The 21,134-nt window shown below is 33.1% G+C and overlaps 5 protein-coding genes across 9 annotated transcripts in view; 3 read left to right on the top strand and 2 right to left on the bottom strand.

Annotated features, from left to right (window-relative positions):
- The window catches only part of Myo10A (unconventional myosin 10A), a 63,104-nt gene extending 59,281 nt beyond the window's left edge, over positions 1-3,823 (top strand). For both annotated transcript variants that reach the window (XM_033341839.2, XM_033341837.2), the window contains 5 exons: positions 1,212-1,396; positions 1,506-1,638; positions 1,729-1,933; positions 2,052-2,188; positions 2,269-3,823. In XM_033341839.2, the coding sequence (XP_033197730.1) occupies positions 1,212-1,396; positions 1,506-1,638; positions 1,729-1,933; positions 2,052-2,188; positions 2,269-2,499 (891 nt within the window). In that variant the 3' untranslated portion in view covers positions 2,500-3,823. The remainder of the gene's footprint in view (positions 1-1,211; positions 1,397-1,505; positions 1,639-1,728; positions 1,934-2,051; positions 2,189-2,268) is intronic.
- LOC117160815 (uncharacterized) lies at positions 3,573-8,800 on the bottom strand. 2 transcript variants are annotated; one of them, XM_033341842.2, is made up of 7 exons: positions 8,678-8,800; positions 8,222-8,462; positions 7,775-7,901; positions 7,274-7,371; positions 5,479-5,698; positions 4,773-5,340; positions 3,573-4,571 (listed from the first exon to the last, which is right to left on the bottom strand). In XM_033341842.2, exons 2-7 carry the CDS (start codon positions 8,258-8,260, stop codon positions 4,241-4,243), a joined length of 1,383 nt encoding a protein of 460 aa, XP_033197733.2. In that variant the 5' UTR covers positions 8,261-8,462; positions 8,678-8,800; the 3' UTR covers positions 3,573-4,240. The 2 variants fall into 2 exon arrangements, with proteins under 2 accessions (XP_033197733.2, XP_076479587.1); XM_076623472.1 differs by lacking the exon at positions 8,678-8,800 and having other exon boundaries at positions 8,222-8,477.
- Positions 8,801-9,489: 689 nt separating this feature from the next.
- On the top strand, positions 9,490-17,003 carry LOC117160843 (uncharacterized). Its single transcript, XM_033341882.2, has 5 exons — positions 9,490-9,756; positions 10,167-10,744; positions 11,189-11,682; positions 11,811-12,017; positions 13,646-17,003. The coding sequence occupies exons 2-5, from the start codon at positions 10,612-10,614 to the stop codon at positions 14,867-14,869; spliced, it is 2,058 nt and encodes a 685-aa protein (XP_033197773.2). The 5' UTR covers positions 9,490-9,756; positions 10,167-10,611; the 3' UTR covers positions 14,870-17,003.
- Positions 12,760-21,134, top strand: part of Adsl (adenylosuccinate lyase) — a 25,353-nt gene continuing 16,978 nt past the window's right edge. The window contains exon 1 of the mRNA XM_033341883.2: positions 12,760-13,084. Coding sequence (XP_033197774.1) covers positions 12,929-13,084 — 156 coding nt within the window. The 5' untranslated portion in view covers positions 12,760-12,928. The remainder of the gene's footprint in view (positions 13,085-21,134) is intronic.
- Positions 15,899-19,984, bottom strand: LOC117160850 (uncharacterized). Of its 3 annotated transcripts, XM_033341893.2 has the most exons (11): positions 19,772-19,978; positions 19,417-19,595; positions 19,165-19,319; positions 18,675-18,804; positions 17,902-18,573; positions 17,203-17,292; positions 17,024-17,096; positions 16,840-16,914; positions 16,661-16,756; positions 16,490-16,564; positions 15,899-16,421 (listed from the first exon to the last, which is right to left on the bottom strand). In XM_033341893.2, the coding sequence occupies exons 1-11, from the start codon at positions 19,961-19,963 to the stop codon at positions 16,344-16,346; spliced, it is 1,815 nt and encodes a 604-aa protein (XP_033197784.1). In that variant the 5' UTR covers positions 19,964-19,978; the 3' UTR covers positions 15,899-16,343. The 3 variants fall into 3 exon arrangements, with proteins under 3 accessions (XP_033197784.1, XP_076479585.1, XP_076479586.1); XM_076623470.1 differs by having other exon boundaries at positions 15,899-16,564; positions 19,772-19,983; XM_076623471.1 differs by lacking the exon at positions 17,203-17,292 and having other exon boundaries at positions 15,899-16,564; positions 19,772-19,984.

Here is a 21,134-nt window from a genome sequence, read left to right as displayed (position 1 = left end):
TTGCAATATAATTTGCAGAAGATTCTTTAAACATTTACATTTAAAGATAACAAAGAAACAACAATTTATAACACAAGAGCATGTCAATTAAATAAAACAAAACTCTAATGACAATATTTCAAACAACGACCTACATACCAATAAATTTCAATTTGGAAGGCTGTCTTAAGAATATAAATAAAATAACAGAAAGTTATTAATTGATATTCGAATCAAAATAGAAATTATGATATTCAGATTCAAATTCATAAAAAATTAATTAATAATTATATAAGAAGTATGCTACAATGCTTAAATATACAAGTAAATATCATATACTAAATATACAAAAAATATCAAAAATTATAAAATTAAGTTGTGACATAGGTTCTATTAAAAATATTACTAATAATCAAACAATAGCATGTACAAAATTTAAAAAAAATGTATTTGTGCCAATATGTAGTCATCAGAGTGAATAAAATTATATATAGTATGATATACATAATATGATATATATGATATATAGGTTAAAACCTTCATATTAATGTTATAGTACAAAATTATGTACACATACTCGTAAATAATTAATTATTAATGCGTAGAATACTACAATTAATTTCAAGCTCCAAGCAACCCAATTTAGTAGCACGTAACCTCACAAATTGACATACTCATTACAGAATCGTAAAAATTTCACCAATTATGCAACATACTTTACAACTTTACTTACAAATAATAATAACCATAATTAGTTAGTTAACATAAATTAAATGAGAAAGCATACCGAATTTCTAATGAAATTCTTATCAATTTTTCACTTTTCGTAACACTCTCAATTCATCGACGCCAGTACGCTCCGTATGCCGGCTAATGTGCGCTAAGATTCAAATTCAAATCTCAGTAAACCATTCTATAATACATATTCGTAAAATTTATTGAATATAAATTAAATTGTTTATTATAAGAAACATAAAATTAATGGTATAGCATTGAAGAGAAGACAAAATCAATGAAAATATCTCCTATATAATGTAATAACATATATAATAATAAATTGCAAAAGACAAATTGGTATTGATTTATTTAATAGCACTTTGAGTTTAGGACTGTTATATTTTAATAAATTCTAGTCAAGATATGTCAAATTGCAATATATTGTTAAATATATGATAATACAGGTATAATGACTAATTCTTAATAATTTGTTAATAACTTAACTTTTTTGGTAGGATGTTATCGAGGAGATGTGCAATATAATATCTGTAAGAAACCCTCATGAAATGGACGAATTCTCGCTATATTGCATTGTTGATGGTGATGCGTTTACGATGCCTTTAGCCAGGGATGAATACGTACTAGACGTAACTACGGAGTTACATAAAAATCATCAAGTCTTCTACTTAATATTCTGCAGGTATATTTCTTTCCATTGATAAAAGGACTTATCTGAAAAGAAACCTATCGATTCTCATGAAAGCAGTGCAAATAAGAGAACAAAAATAATACAATCTTTTTCAATTTAGATCTGTATGGTATTATCCTCTCAGACTGGATGCTCCATTGTATATAGAAGTCGTGTTCAATCAGATTGCTCCAGATTACTTAGAAGGTCTTCTACTAGTTTTACCTGGTGAACATTTACCTCAAGAAGTCATAGTAAGTCTTTCTATCTTTGCTATTTTATATAAATAATATATTGACATTGTTTGGAGTTTTTAATTAATATATTTTCTCTTTTCTTTCTAGTTCGATATGGCTCAAATAGCTGCTCTTTTACATAGGGCAGCAGATATGACTCACGAACCAACAACGAAAGAAATTAAATATTTATTACCAAAACCAGTGCTCAGTTTGAGAGAACCACGACCACAACAGTGGTCAAATATGGTCCAACAAGCATGGAACAATGTGCAACACAATACAGTTGCTGCTTGTAAAGCACAGGTGCTTGGTATGTGTCTCAGTTCTTATTAGCGAGTATATAATATAATATAATAAAATAATAAATATAATAAATATAATATAATAAAACATTATATCATGAAAATAATGTTTAACTTTATTTTTAGAAATTTTATGGAAGTGGCCATTATTCGGGTCTAGTTTCTTCGCTGTGAAGAGGGTGCCTGAAGGAAAAGAGAAGGGTGGTGATCATATTTTGGCGCTCAACAGGCATGGAGTGCATTTTATTGATTTAATTACACATGTAAGTAATTCAATCCCCGTTTTCTGCCTCTATGTAAAAAAGTAATAGATAATTCAATGAAACCGACGCCAAATTTTTAGGAGACTCTGTACCACTACCCTTATTCCGAGGTAATATCCACGAGGAAAGTAAAATCCGAAGAAGGAACTCTGTACCTTGACATGAAATGCGGTAATTTAATGCAACAACGCATCACACGACTTCAGACTGAACAAGCCCATGAAATTTCACGACTAATTAGACAATACATCACCATGGAACAACGAGCCACCAATGCTCAAGGTGCTAGCATTGGGTTTGGCATGAGATAAAATTCTCCATCTGCACTTTCAATTTATAGTAATCATATAGATCAACATTTTAGAGGCGTACAATCTTTTTTGTATTGTTTAATCGAATAAGAAGCGCTGTAAATACATATTTAAGAGAAACGATTCCGTCATGATAAAGGAAGACATCTTTGAAGGAAATTTGATCAAAGAAAAAGAAATTCAATATATCGTAAAGTGCTCATAAAGTTCGAAAGTTTCAAAGAATTGTCAGTAAAATTACGTTTACTCTTTCGTTATTTATTTATTCAGAGAGCAGAAGATTTGGTTAAGATTTTTTAAAAGATTTTATAATACGCAAATTAAGTGAAGAATATAGTTTGAGAATCTTTTGACTTGTAAATATGTCCAGTTAAGAGCGAGAAACGAACAGAATTGAAACACAGCTCATCTGGTAACACTATAACAGATAAATCGTGACAAATCGTGACAAGGCATTTCTCATGTTTCTTCCTCGTTTTAAGAAATAAACTTCGACGAGTACACCAAAATGTAACAAACTTAACAAATAAGTCAAGTACATACCTCGATGCAAAGGGAAAGTAAATCATCAAGAATATCGCGTTAGATCAAACGCACTATAAAGATACCAACTCAACAATATTGCAATGTTCAAACTATCGTTTCATAAAATAATAAGACTATCTAGTTACACAACAGTCTTAAGAATGAGAATGTCTGATAATCTTCTTCATTAAGGAGAATTAACTTTATACATACCGTTGAAAAGAAGAAAAAGAAGAAGAGGAACGAATGCTCAAGTGTCTAAGCAATTATTCTCAACTCTGTAAATACGCGTTTAGAAACGTCTAGAGAAAGAGAGAACTACAACGAGAGGACGACGGTTCTGTAAAATGAAATATGTCGATACATGGCTCACTAGTAGCTTTTTAATAGGGTTCGATGGCAGAACACGTCGATACTCTCGATGGCTGCTGCGTCTTCCGGTTGATTTCTTTTTCTTTCAGTTTCAATGAGGGCAATTTTCTTCTCATTTTTTTAATAATCGAAGAAATTGCCGATCACCTTGAATAATAAGGAAAATAAATGACATCTTTCGACGTTGAATAGGATCGATTTATTTATATAAAAAGCGTAAGAAAAAGAAACGATACGGTACACGTAAAAGTTAATGTAAATCCAATTAAATGCTAATATCTTTAACGAGTACGTTCTGATGGCGACTAACAAACTGCGGTTACATGTTTATCACAAGGATACATTATTATTAATAATTGTACGTATGCGTATCGATGTGAACGGAGATGTTAAAACTTTATATTAAAAATTTCTACTTATACGAAAATAGTTGTATGCCTCTCAAGTTACTTTTTCTCCTTCCCATTTCAAAAACATATATATATATAAACATATAAAAAGGCAGTAGATAATAATGATGACGTTTTAATAGATCAAATTAATAAATCATATTTTTGAAATTAGAGAAATTGAAGAAATTAGTATTACTTTATTAAATATGAGGAAATTACACAGAGAAATACTCAGATAGAAGTAAAGAGAAATTGATTTTACACTCTGTGTTTTGATATGCATATCATTCTAAATTATTCTACCTCAGAGCCTTTCTAATCTACTTATAATCATATAACCTGTTGCTTTGCGAAAAAGCTTTGTAAATTTATTTTTCAAGCAATCATTCAGTCACACGAAGTCGTTAAAAAATCATAAAGCAACAAGTTAATAACTTTTTGTGCATTATATGTCAATTCTTCGAGCGACTTGGACTCGAACTAGGTGTTTTCATTTTCGTTTCATGAGGCCAATTACTGGCGGTATGTTTAACATATCCAGGATCAGTGGGTGACGAAGGTGTTCGTACGTTGAGTGTCTGTGTCCCCGTGCTCGCTGTTCGGAGCGAAGTAAAGCATTCTTCCAGTATTTCGATTTCGTCTTTTCTCTGGTCGAATTCTTTTCCATAACCCTTTGGCGGCGGCGGAATATTAAAAGAAACATCACGATTTTTTTTCTGATTTTTCGGCGACATTCCTTTCATTCGAACTGGCACGTTGTCGTACTGACTAGTGTCAGAATATCTATTAATGTTAGAAGACCAAGAAATAAGATAAAGAAATTTAAGAAAATAATAAAATGATAACAGGTAATTGGAGATTATGAAAATAATAATTATAATATAATAGGGAATTAATGCACCAATGAGAATTGATGCAAAGAATGAATTCGTCGATATTAACGAAGCTAATATTATAGTAATAAACTGATCATTGTGCAACTACCTGTAACCCTCGATAGCTTCGTCCACATCGCGCTCAACCTTCATAATCTTCACACTAGGATTCACGATCTTCGCGAATGTAGGTTCACTTTTATGATTCGTTTCGGTTGGAAAACGAGGCGTGTCAATTTCATCTACTGGACGTTGATAAATATCATGAACCTTATAAACCACAGTAGGCGCTTCCATTCCATGATCCGTTCTATAAGAGTCTCTTCTCATAGCTTTTTGCATCTCAGAATCTCGATACATTTTCGAGTCTCGGAGAGCTCTCCCATTTTCAAAATTCTGCGTATATTCTTTTGGTTCTCCGTATTCTCGATTAAAATCGCCAGTTCCTTCATCTTCATACGAATCTTTCGAACGCTGCTTGGAGGAACGATTTTGTTCCCATTTTCGCGGATCTTCAGACTGTTCTTGCCCCGAACTCCTTTGATGTCTTTCGTCTAATTTCTCAAAACCATCGTTTATAGTGCCACTGTCGTCGTTTTTGGAAACTTGAGGACTGCTTATTTTGGGGGATTTTGTTTCTTTTTCGCTGGCCAGAGTCGTCGTTATTTGTCGTTTAGCTATTATATATCAATCAAAAAAGGAAGTCAACTATATATATATATATATATACAATTATATATATTGTTAATTTATATATTGTCTCCTTAATTTATATTTAACACTTCCTTTTATATCTTAACAAAAATGTATGATACCTCCTTTATCAGTCAGAAGTTCTGTCATGCCATGCTTGTCCTTTTTCTTTGGCGTGCTCATTAACAAGTCAGCGATGAAAACTAACGCTGTTAGCAAGCACAGTGCCCCAAAAACAGCGGCGTTGTCTATCAAATCCTCAGGGACGTTTTCAATAGACGCCAACGATAAAGCGCCGACGATACCGAAAAGAATCACTCCAAGTCCAAGGAAGAATATTTCCTTAAATAGAAAAGAAAGATCTTCGTACACTCATCAAGCAGAACAATGAAATGTTAATGACTTCCTCTGTTTAACATAATCTTCATTAAAATCCTCGGGACCTTTCATATCCCCTATTGTCTCATAAAATTCAAGTATAAACGTGAAACAACCTTCACACGTTTACGACCATTAACAATTCGATAATTCGTATTTCTTTTCAAGATTTCTTTACAATAGCGATTGTACCGCCTTTCAGTGAAATATTTCTATAAAAATCATCTTTTATGTCATCTACGAGCAAACAGCTAAGAATTTCAGCTCAGAATTAAGAATATCAACAATTTATTTTAAATGCAAATTTCTGTCTTGATGAACGCGTAGATCCGCATGTGGAAATCATTGCGATCTGCCTAGCCTCAGTTATGAGTCATTAACTAAGAACTAAGTCACAGTAGCGTACGTATTACGTGCTCAATTGCCATACACCAAGGTAAGGATGTTGTTACGTGCTCCTTCTTGTAGCTTGCTCATACGAAGGATACTTTTAACCTTGCCCCTCAATGACAGTGCTAACTGGACACGATAGTTCTCACGCTATCGTTAAAACACGTGCTCTATATTTAACCGATTTGTCGTTTCAAGAGTCCATCTGCATAACTTGAAAGAAGCATGAAAAAAAGCAACCTTGTAAAAAGAGCTCTGCTAACACAGATCGGTACATCGTAACTTCGAATGCAATGACGATTGACTAATGAACGAGGTGTGTCCGCCGGAAAATATTTGCAACCAGGAAAGATATTGAAAATGCGTTCATGCTGAAGATTAATATCGTGGGAGTCTTGAATATGTTGCTTTGAAAATTTATTATAGTCTCCATCGTTGGTATTAATTGCGAAAGTATTTCGTGTATTTATTTGGTGCATTTAAAACGGCTACCGAAAATCATGCAGAAAATGTTTTATATTTTTGTAAAACTTATTGAGGCACTGATAATCGTGTAACTTTCGTAATTCGAGGATAAGTAAAAGGTAACACCACAATCAGTTACTAATATAATTCGTTAATGGATCAGTCATGGAGTCTAGTAATTTCAATTTTTATCTGTTTCATGTCACTTTTACTGGTGAAACTTGTCGAAGTTAATTCTTAGTATTCCTGACCTTACAAATAAATTTTAACGAATATTCTTTTACGCACTTAGTGTAAGAAAATTTCTATGATTTTCCATCGATTCTAATCATTAACTATATCCAATAGCAATTTAAGATCCCGCATTTTTTCCAGTAGTTAATTCAATTACAATTATTGTTTCTTTTAAGAAACATTTAAATTTATGCATTCAGGGTGTTGGTTAAGAAGAAAGATACATCAATGTACGATAAAATCAGCCTCGTCGAAGGACAGTGTTCCGTAAAAGAGAAAGAATACCTTGAAAAGTCCAAACAATGCGACTATTATGGAAATATGTCGACTTGTACAATTGTCAAGGAAGAAGTGAATTAAAAGTTCGGGAAATATACATCGAATTTTTCGTCGTGTCATAGACATATGCTGTTTAAAGAAAAAAAGTTACAAAAAAACGGAAAGAATTACCGTCTTTCGACCATCTAGCTCTCCTGTCGCAGCAGCAATAAGAAGACCCGTCGTGATTATTATGTAACCACCACAAGTCGCGGTTGCAAGAGCGGCGCCTAGATTAACAAAAGAAAAGTGTGTTGTTGCGTGTTTTACATTCCTTTTTCCAACATATACTATAGTACTTATACATCAATTACTATAAAGCATAAAATAAATTTCCATTCAAATTAATCTACATAGAATAATGCACTATCCGACCACAATCTTAAAAGTATTTATGTAACGAAATATTTTTGATAAATGTTTGCTAGACAGCTTGCAGAATTTTTATTGTAACTCTGAAAGATAGAAAAACTAACTGATAGCAATACAAAAATATTCTTCTCCTAATTTATGGCGTAATACAAACTATAGAGATAAACGTTTCAAGAAAGTAATAAAAATTAGTAGGCCTTTTGGGTCAATTTTGCTCTTGTAAAAGGAAAAGTATAAAGTAATAGATATTAATTTTTGAACCTATGGCGCCCCATGTGACGTTATTCAAGAGGGACCATTCTCTGCTACGACTTCTCAAATAATGAAACACTCTTCGGCTTTCATCATCAGTTACCCTGAGTGCCACCACGCAGGCAAGGCAAAGCATCTGCAACACGAATGTTCATAGTTGCAAAATTTAATAAGAAGGAATGAATTAAAATCCAATTATCTAGCGTTCAGTTCCGTTCGCAGGAATAATTACAAATAATTGATTGTGGGAGTATTCAAAGGAATCCTTATCTCGTATTGTGAGAACACTGATATAAGAGCAATTAGTAATATATAATTGAAATGTAAATTGTGCTAGAATTTTTGTTTAAACATTAACGTTCACTATCATGTATGAATATGTAACTAAAGTAGCTTACAATATCAAAACAAATATATGTACAAAAATAAATATACAACTTTTCCATTGTTACGCACCACTTCGATAATCCTGATGAATACCTTGCGATTCCACATATTTAACTTTGTTTATCAACAATTTCCAATTTTACAATGTTCATTCAACCATTGTTAACGTATTTAAATTTTCAAACTGTCATCAAGAATTTGGGACAACGTCGAGTAGAAAGCTTCATCATATAATTTCACTTATCACAACCCGCATAAGAATAGTTCATTTCACATTCAGTAGACTCAGAAGAATTGCACAAATGGTATACTATCAAGAAAAGGAATACAATCATAAATTAAATCATAAATTAAAAATTATTAAATATAAAATCTATCTGCATCTGTAAAATTAAAAAAAAAAGGTACGAATTTAAGAACTTAAAAGAAGCGAATGATTAAATCTATCCCAGCAGTTAGTTCGTGATCAACTGTACTAATATAATAATCGGTAAAACGGGCATGTGGGGGGTCGCGTTATCTTACTCGTTAGTGAAATTCGAGCGATGGGGTTACAAGACGAACCGCGACGCGCGTCGAACGACAACTGAAGAGATAGAGAGGATCGTGGTTCAAGTTGCACGGGCTACGTAGTGTCACGTAATAAGGTCTGCGTACTGCAGGTAACAATGCTATTATCGTACGGTGCATTGGCGCAGTACGGTGTGAATTTTCGCAATAAATACCATGGAAATGGTTAACGAACCGCTAATGCCTTGAACCGGTTCGATAAGGTTACAACGACCGGCGAAGATAGGGAAAATTTCAGAGAACGTTCGTTTCTTTGAATGCAGTCCTTATTTATTTGCTGTCTACTATAATTGATAAAATTAATGAAATATTTCAATATACGAATATTATAATGAGTAACAAAGCAAAAATATTGATAAGTAACCGCGAATTTTGTTCAGAGATTTTGAAAGCACCCAACGTTAAAGAGTTTGAGATGGATAAAACGGACAATGTTTAGAAAGGAGTAGCTCACTACAGAGGATAAAATTTGTTATCGAGGCGGTTTGAGTTTGGTCTTTACGTATTAATATAATTACTAAATGATCATGCATGAAAAACGCAAAATGATTCATTTAATGTAACGTGACAGCGACGTTGATGAAGCTTAGGATACCGTAAACAAATTGCAACGACGTTTTGGTACGATAAATTACTCATTTGTAATCTTGTGTAACATAATTTTCTTCTTGAGTCACGTGTAATTATTATGAATCACCTGCAAAACTACGATTTATTTCACCAGAAATAGAGTCATTCTTGAAGAGTGAAATTTTTCTGGAACTCGTATGGAATAAAAAGTTCTACAAGTTTTCAAAACGTTTTAATCGAATCACATTCTCTTTCTTTCCAATCCCGACTCGCATACATTGTATTGGAAATTCTATCCGAACGGCCAGCTGTTGACATTCATTGATTTCGATCCTCGAGCGGGCAACAAGTTGCCGAGAAGACAATGTAACATCGACGAAGCTAAAATACTTTGAGTAATCGGGGCTGCGTATGGAAAATTCCTATGAATTCATATCCGTCTAAGGAGAGATAAATACAAGCAGGTAAATAATATTTTAAAGAGTAGAGATTCATATAACATAGTCTAATCAGATCATTTAATATTTTAATTAATTACATTTGCTTTTAGTTAAATTTGAACTAAAATTTATACAAAAAGATATACACATAGACGGCAATAAGAAAGAAACATTAAGTTTGTGAAACGAAAATTAAGAGAAATACTATTTTCTAGAGATTTTAATAATTAAATTTATAAGTAATAGATTTAAGTAGTAGATAGTAAGTAGTAGATTTAGTAATAAAATATCCATTAAAAAGGATTTTCACTTCAAATAATTGCTAATAAAGAAAACAATTAAATAGAAGCATTGAGAAGAATATTTGAAAAGTTTATATATATGTATGTACATATGTAAATTGATATTCATCTCCAAATATCCACATGTTCTAGAATGCAATCGAAGAAGTCGTGAAAGGAAAAACATAAGAAAGCGTTGACGCGTGACAAGAGGAAAAAGGATTTGCAGAATGAAGGGAGAGACGAATATCATCTCCCCTCCAAAGATTAAATAAAAAATAAATCTACCCAATGGGGGGGGGCAACCAGTCCGAAATAAGCGCCATCTGATCTCATACACTTAACCCATAGCCCATAACACAGCCGTGGTTTAGTGCATCGCGTGCTCGTGCATCAGTCTTCTTTAAACCGTGGTGGTATGTTTATTAATCATCGATCCCTCGACTTTGGTCGGTACCTATTTTCTGTTTCAGAAAGATATCCAACAGATCGAATTTTGTCCCTTCGTGTTTGTCATGATTAAAGATAGAATTAATTTTTGCCAAAATGACGGTTTAACGACAGTGTGATTAGTAGTAATAATAACAAAGGAAAACAAATGTCAATTAATAATAGGAACGACGACGTTCGAATCAATAAAGAGGGAACAATGGTGTCTGTGTCAACGATTCAACAATCAAATGAGTCCTTCAATAAAATCAACATAGAAGACGGTATAAAACAACAATTGGGTAAGTGATGTTGATGGATATTTATAGAAAACGACAGGATTTTCGAATATTTTGGTTCGCCGTAATAACATAACCAGCTGTGGTTGTCTGATAATTTCATTTCAATTCAGTCGTTTATATCCAAAGATTAACCAGTGCGATGAATTCTATTTCATTATGGTCGTGTTTTATTTTATTCTTCTATTTATTGTAAAGATAAAATTATCGTTGGAAGTCCTATCATCTCCTGGCAATTGTCATTTGTTCTGGAAATATAATGTCTGAGGCCAGAAATATCAAATCAATTGTATAATTACTTTTTTTCCATTAATACTTTTTTTGAGAAAGTACGTTTTTCAATATTACGTAAGTATATTTTTTTCATACCAAACTCACACGTATTTCATATCGGAATATTGTCATTGTTAAAAAAGTATTATAACAATCGTTTTTAATCAAATTCAGCATATTTACACAATCGACGGCCGGCCATACAGTCACGAACCGACAGCAAAGTACAGGACTTGAGGGAGGAACAAATGGAAAGCAATTTAAAATTATTAAAATTCGTAGCCGATTCCCAGTTGACATTAACTCAAGTTAATGGTCAGAGGAAGCTCGGTCCACCTCCTGGCTGGACAGGACCTCCTCCTGGTCCAAAATGCGAGATTTTTGTCGGCAGTATCCCCCGAGATTATTACGAACCGGAAATTGTTCCTATATTTAGTACTGTAGGAACGATTTATGAGTTACGCTTGATGATGGAATTTTCTGGTATAAATAGGGGTTACTGTTTTATTATGTACACCACTGAAGAAGAGGCAGCTCGTGCTGTTAAAGAATTAGATCAGTATGAAATTTATCCTGGGAAAAGAATCGGTGTTGTTGCAAGCACAAATAATTGTCGGCTTTATATTAATCAGCTGCCTCGAAATCTCGATTCTAAAACAATTATCAAGGTTCGTTGTTAATGTCCTCTGGTTTATTATGTTTTGCTTTCTATCGACTTTTTTATTCTATCGGAGGTGGATCCTTTTATCTTCCTATTTTTGTTTTTTATTTTTGTTTTTTGTTTTTTTTTTTTTAGAAAATTTACGAGATGACCGATGAAATCGATAAAGTGGCCGTTTATAGAAATTTCAACGGCTTCGTTTGTTATGTTCTGGTTTCGTATAAAACCCATCGAGGTGCCGCCATGGCGAGAAGAAGATTGGTGCCTGAATCGGCCATGCTTTTTAAAAATTGCGAGGTCAACATAGAATGGGCTAATGCGAACATGACACCTTTTAACGTAGTACGTATAACAATTATTAAATTTACGAGCTTTCTGTAATTAAGCTAAAAAAGCTATGTAGATATTAATTAATTTTGAAAGCTATCATCACGTTTAAGTAATGATTATTGGCATAAGACAATTAAAAGAACGATAAGAATTTGGCAAAGAGAGATCGGTGTTTGCAAATCGTCATCAGTAACAATACGATTTTCCTTTCGCGCAAAAAGAACAATGACATCGGTCAATTATAGTCCCATGAGAAAATGGAACGTGGGTACTTTCCCTTGTTAAGTTGTCTCTGCAAATGGTACTGTGATTTAGTAGAATAAAAAACCTTGCAATATTCGAGCTTTTATTGCAATTTATATCGTGTTGTAATTCAGTTTCCGCTTTTAAGAAAAAAATGACAATCATTCCCTGCTTATTGAATAATAACCATGGTAACCAAGCGTGATTCAATCTTTTATAAATTCTTTTATAGTTAGCTATAGATTTTTCAATTTTATTTATATTTATTCAAGAAAGAAGAATTTAATTTAATAGTACTGTTAATTATTTATCCAAATGTTTACTCAAGATCCGATTATTTTTATATATTCTTGTGCAAATTATAGACTTCAGTATACACAAATTCTTCTTCCGTACTAAAAATCTTGAACAATTCCTTTTTTCAAATTAAAATTACATTCAAAATGAATAAACATTACTTCAAATTATAGTAAGGTCATTTAAGTCAACTAGTTCATGTTTCCTTCACAAGAGGCACTGTGAGCGTTGGCGTTCAGTAAAGAAAATGCACAGCGCACAACGATAAACGTGCCCAGTAAATCAGCTGATCGCGTTCTTTCTCGAAATATTATACGAAGTGTTATACGAAGTATTTTCTGAGATTCACATTACTAACTGGACGAATAAAAAAGGCGGTGAAAATGAGTGCGTCAACGATCGAAAATAGTGAATATTGTGACTATCGCAGTCCCTTGGCAATAAGATACGCTTCGAAGGAAATGCGCTATAACTTCAGCGATCAATATAAGTTCAGCACATGGCGGAAACTATGGATTTATTTGGCCAAGGCAGAGATGGTTCGTAACTGTCGAACAAAATTATCATAACCAGTTTATTCTGTGTATTGTAGCCTCATGTGAAAATAATCAGTTTTTTTCGATTTTACCGGCAGCTGCATGTATAGGTACCTCATTTGCTTTGCTTGTTGAGACAAAAACAAGATAACGAATTTATATTCTCCTAATAAAATAATATACGAACATGTAGCCATTAGGCATTAGAGTTAACTATTCGTAAATGATTTTCGTGTAATCAGAAATATTATTCATAATAATATTTATATCACAGCATTGTTTAGCTATTTTCTGGTATCAATTTAGATAACTCATTATTTTTCTATTCTCTGCTATGTTCTTGTTATGGTCATGGTGCTAACACCATGTTTACAATTGGAAGTTACAGTTTCGAAAATATATCTTTTCAAAGGTTATCGATAGTTCATCGTGCGTTTCACAAATATGCTAACTTGATCAAATTGTGATTTTGCAAACACAGGACGTCTCTTTGTTAAACTTCAATTATCGGAAATTCTAGATTTCTCGTTTAAAATAAGTCTTTGAATTATTAACAAACTATAGTATGAAGAAAGTGGAACATGTGACGAAGAAGGCAATATAGTAATAACAGAAACGTTTATCGAACCAGTTAAAACTAAAAAGATCGCGGTTCGTGCGAAACAGAAGGCCGTCAATAAACGATCTAACATAATAAACAATCAACGAATGCAAAAATCAATCGATACGTCAGTTCACAAAGGCAGACCCATAAAAGCTGCGTCGTCCAATTCGTTGAAAAGTCACGATAATCCAATAAGTCAATGCAAACTTGAAAAATGTCGATCAAAAAGTTTAGTTTGTTACAATTGTTGTTCATTGGTGGAACTTGCAAGGAAAAAGTACGCATCAAATGGAGTGTGTGACATCAATGGAAATCTGAGAAACAGTTTAGATCATTCTTTACCGCACGAACATTCCAAGCAGAATTGCGCTCAACCGGATCACTCGAAAGCAGTTCTTCCTGCGATTAGTACATATTTAACGTATTTAAACAAAGGAAAACGCTTGAAGAATCCTAAATGGAACGAGTTGCAAAGATGTTCAAACGATGCTTTAGGTAGTATTCAAGATTTTTCCAAAAATCTAAAGAATATTCCTTCTGATCTAATTAACAATTATAGATTAGAGTGTTTTTGTCATTGTCAGTTTCACGGTAACGGTAGTTTTAATTTACCAACGCTATCTTCGAACGATTTCCAGTCTGTTAATAACTGGAATTCGACGGATAGTTTCGTGAAAGATTTCTCTAAAGCCTTAAACATTTCAAACAAAAGTGATAGTAAAAAATGTGTCAGACAAGAGCATAGAAGTATTTATAAAAGCGAACACATTCCTGTAGAAACTAATGTTCGCCACGTATCGAATAATTGTTTGCATTCTCGCCCTTTGAACGAATCTAATCGTCAACTTGCAAATGGTCACCAGTACAATAATTGCTATCAAAATTTTGCGATTAATACCGCAGAACAAATTAATGGAACAACCTACAATCAATTTCCAAGTCAAAATGTGTTATCCGATTTACAAAATGTCCAAGAGTTAACTGCATTTCGTCAGGAACCAAATCGTGAACATTTTTCACAACAATTTCCATTGAGTGATGTGAAACCTATGATGATCAATCAGAATTTTAATTGGTTCTCTCCTGAACTTCTGCCTATGGAAGTGTACCGTCGTGAATCTGTAAACATTTCAGGGGTATCTAACAAAATTGTAAACGATTGCAAGTATTCGAACAATAATTAGATGATCAGCAATTCGCAGCAGTATAATTACGAATCTTTTTTGAATCCTATATCAAAGTTTAATGGGAGATTCGTACATAAAAATCCAATAAACGCTGCGAATCCTGCCATATATCCGAAAGGCGCGATGTTTGCAAAAGATAAACCACAGTTTGTAGAGCATTTTCGAAGACTTTGAGGATTTATCTTGCCAAGAGATTAACTATAAGGATCATCGAGTATCATATCAGGAAGTTATATAATTTTGTAGTCTTTGCTTCGTTGGGTGCCGTTATGTTGTAATATAAAGTTAAGAAAACACAGATAAGTTGAATTCATGCTAATATTTCATAAAAGTATCTTGAGTTTCATAGATTCATTTGTGTCTTCGTAAACAGAATCGTCTAATCTTCGTAAATAGAGATTTGTAAGAGGAAAAATTTGTGATCAAAATTTTTAACATTCGAGATTGTTATATGACATTATAATACGTGTGTTATGGCCGAATTGAAAGGTTTTGCTAATCAGTATTTGAAAGAAGGTTTGGTGATTCGCCTTTTTTTATAATCTATGTCCTGAATCGTGTGACACAGTTTTGTTTGTTAAGTATATATACTTATTCATTTTTAAACTTATATCTTAAATATAGAACATGGAGTATGGAAAATTTCGTAATTTATATAAGCCGAAATTCCTAATGATTAATTATCACTTCAAGATTTACTATTATACTAATAATGTGAAGTAAAACGCGTTTTATACCAAAGAATAATCTATACTAATGGCAATCGTTATTTCTTATTATTGTAATTCTCAGAATCTACATCAACCTTTATATAATTTTATTTTCTAATCGTACTTGTAGTGATGCTCCTTTTTTTCAAAGCTCAACAAATTGTTAAACTCTTTCTATCTTCGATTCTTTGTATCTTGATCTTCATGTGAGATTAAACGATCTCTGTATAATTGCTTATTGTATCCCGTTTATATAACTAAGTGCTTTATGTCGTTGCGATGCAATTGTACAATGAATGTTCAAAGAAAAGCATAATTTCCAAGCGAAAATTACAATTTATTCTAAACACTAGAAATGATGTTAAGATAGATACGATGCTGTTTTATGATACATTATAATATTTTACAATCGTCGCTGACCGTATAACATTGTTAAAAAAACCTTTTTTCTTGTAATCAACAATCTCACACTTTTTTAATGAAATAAATAATGTTTTGGAATATTATATATAAGCTAATAACTTTTTAGTTGTTGACAAGTTTAAGAATGTTCACGCCCTGCTAGTTTAGGAATCATAAAATGATTATTTACAATATATAGACAAATTTCAATGAGTGAACTTATTTATGTCTACGTTGTTTGCTGTTTCCTACTAATTCGTTCGACATACAATCTTCATTTATGTACATGAATATTTTTCCTTAATCATCTAAGAACACATTTTATCTGTTTTTCTCTTTTTTTTTTTTTTTTGAAAAAATTATGCTGGCACACTTGATTGTGCAGGGCTTGGTATTGAAGCACATTGTGGACAATTGTCGGATTTATTTCGAGTGCTCTGAAAATGAAAATAAGCGTAACGTAAATTACTAAATAAGTTCCATGCAACAAAACTGAACTTCTTACCTGACTGCTCTTCGTATGTAGATACTCGCCACATCCAGTGCATTTTAAACGTTTTTGCTCACCTTTACATAATCCCTAAGATATTGTAAACAATATTTTTATATATATTGTATATATTATTGATATTATGCTATCTATGCATAATATGTAAAATATTCCTCTGATTTTTACCTTTATCGTATTTGGAGTCGCGCAATATTCACAGTAGAATCGTCCTTGCTTGTCTCTATAAGCAGTATAATGTAAGGAACTAGGCGATACAGGTACCTGGGAAAACGTTAACTCAAATAATAAAATAAAACATGTCATTAAATACATATATATTTAATGTTAAAGTCTCAAGAATTAACCTGTGTCCTGTCGCAAACTGGACAAATATTTATAGCTTTTCGTTCAGGATTGGTCTGTTTCTCTTCGATAAGTCCCTACAAAATATTTTATAAAGTTGCGTTATTATTTGTAAAGTTGTATTATGTATTTTTAGTAAATAAAATTATTCTAGAATTTTTCTTAATTAATTTGTCGTACGATTACCTCTGCTGTCTCTATCTTCCTGGGATTAGAACTCCCACTATAATCAGGAGTTTGGATATCGACCTCAGTGTATCTGAAAATATTGTTTGAAATGCGAATAAAAGTATATTCATGGTTTTTAGAGAAAAATCGTGTATCTACTTTAGAAGCGAATTTAAAATGATATATTATTTTCTTACGACAGTTTAGTAGGTTCAACTTTGTTGTTTTTTCGGAACCCATACATTCTTTTCGTTCTGGTAGCTGAATTGGTCATTTCTGTATGAGTACTAGGGAATAAAGGTATGTAGAAAGATTATTTATGGAACTATGCGGCAGAAGTAGGTTTAAAGCAATAAATGCAAACAATTTCCGGTGTATTATCAGCTGTGTATTACGGTTAAACAAGATAGGAAATATGCAGGTCACAGTTGCATTTTACAACGCGTTTCACTTTAAAGTCAGATTGATAGCATTTCCCTGCACTGTGCTGATAAAATTGGGATTAAGGTAGTATTTTGTAAAGCTTATTTATATGCTATTGTAAGATGCGTCTTTTTGGTATTTTTGTTAAACAGAATCTGCAGAAGAGCTACTACGTCCACTCTTGACTCGTATATTTATTCATGTTTGAAACACAAGATGAAATTAATTTTTTGAAAGGTCTACGATAGAATAATTCCTTAATGCAAAGATAAAAAAATAAAAATAACTTATTCGTATCTAAAATGCAGAATAAAATTCAAAACCATCCTTTTCTCTTCTACTTGTTATTCGCATTTCAGAGAATTTCATTCCTTATCACATTCTTTCCAAGTAGAAACCTATTATCTAAACAAAAAAAGGAAACGAAGTACCTAACAATATTATTATTTAATCCAAATGGAAGTATTTCTTACGTCTGTGTTTCCGCTTGAGATTGAGATTCCGAATCAGTTTCCAATACCTGTTCTACAGTTGATTTATCATTCTTCAATCGATCATTAGAAACTTTAGGCTTTTTTACATTTTCTTTCAAATTCAGACATAGTGTATAGTTTAACGCTTCGTCCATGTTGATCGAATCTTCAGTAAGAGTACTCTTCTTTTCATCTTTCTGATCAGCATCAATTTTCCGTTGTTTATCGTCTTCTTTATTACCTTCAAATATCGATGGATTCTCTGGTTTCGTTCTCGATTGATTCTCGATTTCTTGTGTACAATTTATCATTTCTGCTACCTGGCATGGTGGGGGAATTAACACCTTCGATTCTACAGGATTCAACTTATGGATATTTTCCAATCGGCTGTCTGTAGCTTCCAAAACAGAATCTGACGTTTCTAACGTGGGGGATACCGTTGGGTTTTTAGATATGGAATCTGTTTCCTTGAAAGATTTCTCTGGTTTGTCCGCAGAAGGTTCCACATCTTTATTTAACTTTGTCTTCTGTGGAGATTTCGACTTGTTCGCTCTACTCGTTGGTTTCACTTTCTTCTTCTCATCTTTCTCATTTTTATTTTTCTTCGCCTCCTTCTCCTTTTTCGCTGCATTTACCCTTACCTTCTTCACTTCTTCTGATTCACCTTTCTTCCTGTTAACACATACATATACTAAGTCGATGAAATAATAATTCAAGATAAAAGAAGTTTATGTTTCTCTCATGGCAAAGCTATGTACATAAAATATGCTTACGTCGCTTTCGAGGCAGTTTGGCACGATATGTGAGTTTTCGGCGTCACGCAGTAAGAACCGAGAGTGAATTTTGTGATTTTCGTTTCCGAGACTCCTCTTAAATTCGGATCTTGCGCTTCGTGTTGGGTGCCTTCGAAAAAGGTAATGTCTAGTGATTAATTTAAGAAATTAAATAGCAGCACTATAGATACGCCGATGTAAGGAAGATAAGAAAGGAGTATAAAACTAAAAGGAAATACGTGAAATTTTTTCTACATCCAATATATAGCCGAAACATTTTCTGTGGCACAATAGAACGTTGCGTTGTTCTCGTTTGTTCTCGTTTACCGAAGAAATAATCACTTTTCTACGTTTTATCCGTATATTTACCATAATTTAAAACGTTTTATAATATTGGAAGATGATTATACTGTTAGAACTAAGAAAAATCACGCGTTTGCTGTCAAATTAACTCCTGTACTCGCAACCTGATTTAGGCGAGCTTTCTCACTCGTCAACATATCGTAGGATTTCTTCTCCACCGTTTGCACTCTGTCCGTTTGTTCCTTTACTGTTTCCTTATCTTGCTTCGATTGCTCTACCCGCTGCGTTTGCTGCTGTTGACTTTGCTGCGATACTTGAATTATACCTGTGACACACCTACAACTAATCACGATAAAAATGATTAAAATATATTTCATTCGTTCATCGAAGTAACGTCAATTGTGCCAATCATTTATAAATGCAGCATAATGATATCAACCTTGTACAACACGTTGATCCTCTAAGAAGTTGTAAAAATGCAGGACAAGGTACGCAAGGAGCTTGTTGAATCGTAGGCTGCATCACAGCTGAAGAGCTTGCGAAAAATTGTATAGCGCGATTGCATAGCTCGCATCTGCTCACAGTTTGCACAGGCATCTCTTTTACTTCTCGCTGAGTCTGATTAAATCTTCGTAATTAGCAAAGTAATCGAGTTTGACGTAACAATAACTAATTGCGAACAAGATTAAGGGATAAATATGTTTAAAGAAAATGTTATTGTACTTAAATTTACATCGAGAAAATATCTTTATAGTTTAATTACTGCGCTCTATAGCGCGCATTTGTATCATTACTTGGCACTGTCTGCTCAATGTTTGCTGATGATCCGTTTGAACATCAGCAACTTCTACGTAGCACAAGCTCCGTGCACTTGTTGGACAATCGACGTATTGCCGTCGACGTCCAAATGAAACCTTTCTGTGACTGTGATCAGCGACTACGTCTTCCTCACCGAAAGGTACTTTGATGCTGCTGACGCTGGTCATCAGGTCATGTTTGACCGTCTAGATTGTAGAGAGATACCTTAAAAGAAACGTTACACTCCAGGAACATAGATTACTTACTATTAATATTATAATACTATTATGAAATTGACCTATCAACCGGTAGATAATTTGTAAAATTCGTCTTAGATGACTATTTATTAGATCTTATTTAAATAGATTTTATCTAGGAATGCATCGTTCTTGCTTGAACTCTGAAATCAGCAGAAGCAAAGTTTCTATCTTTCTACTTTTCTATCCTTCTATAAAGTTTTATGTTCAATGTTTCAACTCACTTCGGCGGACAAGGGGCCGCAGGTTTCCTTCTGAAACAATACTTCAGTCGGCTTCGCGTAACAGCACTGCCGACAGAGATTGCAGGTACGTTTCCAAAATCTGACACGGAACACATAGTTCACTGATAGGAAAATCGGAATTGGAAAATTTTATTCGACTTGGGACTTACGCGAGTACCAATGAGACTTCGATTATGAAGAGGATAAACGCGAAAAGAGAAAGACACGCCATTGTTATTATGTACCATGGTGAAGAGTAACTTAATAATAGAAGGATTCCAGCGATTGCGAAGAATATCGTGCCCAATAAGGAAAAAAGAAACATCTGCAATAAAAATGTTTTATGCTTCTCTTTGACATTAATTTATATCTTTATTATGATAGATACGATGTAAAAATTAATGTTAATTTTTCGTGGAAACTTTCTTCATACAAGTGATTACCGGCATCGTGTTCAATTCTCCTCCGATGAACTGACTAATTAGATCGATCGACAAGACGAAAACGTACACTCCAGCAAGCACGATCAGTAAAATACACGTTATAGATGGTAAAGTAGAATCACCCAGTGATATCGTGTAAATGATAAGTACAAAGATCAGTAGTACCACTAGCTAATTAATCAAAAAGTCTCGTTTAATTACCACTTTCATTCAATTAATTTCGATGGAATATCCTCGAGTGTAATATCAGCTAGAGTAGTGTATCGCAATATCATGTTTGTAATTAATACTCACGAATTGGAATATTCTGAGAGGTCTTATTACTAATCGAACGCACGCGCTGATTCTGTTTAATTTCTTCGTTTCCAATTTAGAATTTGACTTGCTCTCTGAGGAATATACACTTTTATACAAATTATTTGAGTCTGGAAAAAA

Source organism: Bombus vancouverensis, chromosome 12, assembly GCF_051014615.1.
Source record: "Bombus vancouverensis nearcticus chromosome 12, iyBomVanc1_principal, whole genome shotgun sequence".
In the NCBI taxonomy this organism is placed as follows: domain Eukaryota; kingdom Metazoa; phylum Arthropoda; class Insecta; order Hymenoptera; family Apidae; genus Bombus; species Bombus vancouverensis.
The sequence above is the reverse complement of the archived record's forward strand: the minus strand, read 5'-3'. Positions and strand labels throughout refer to the sequence as shown.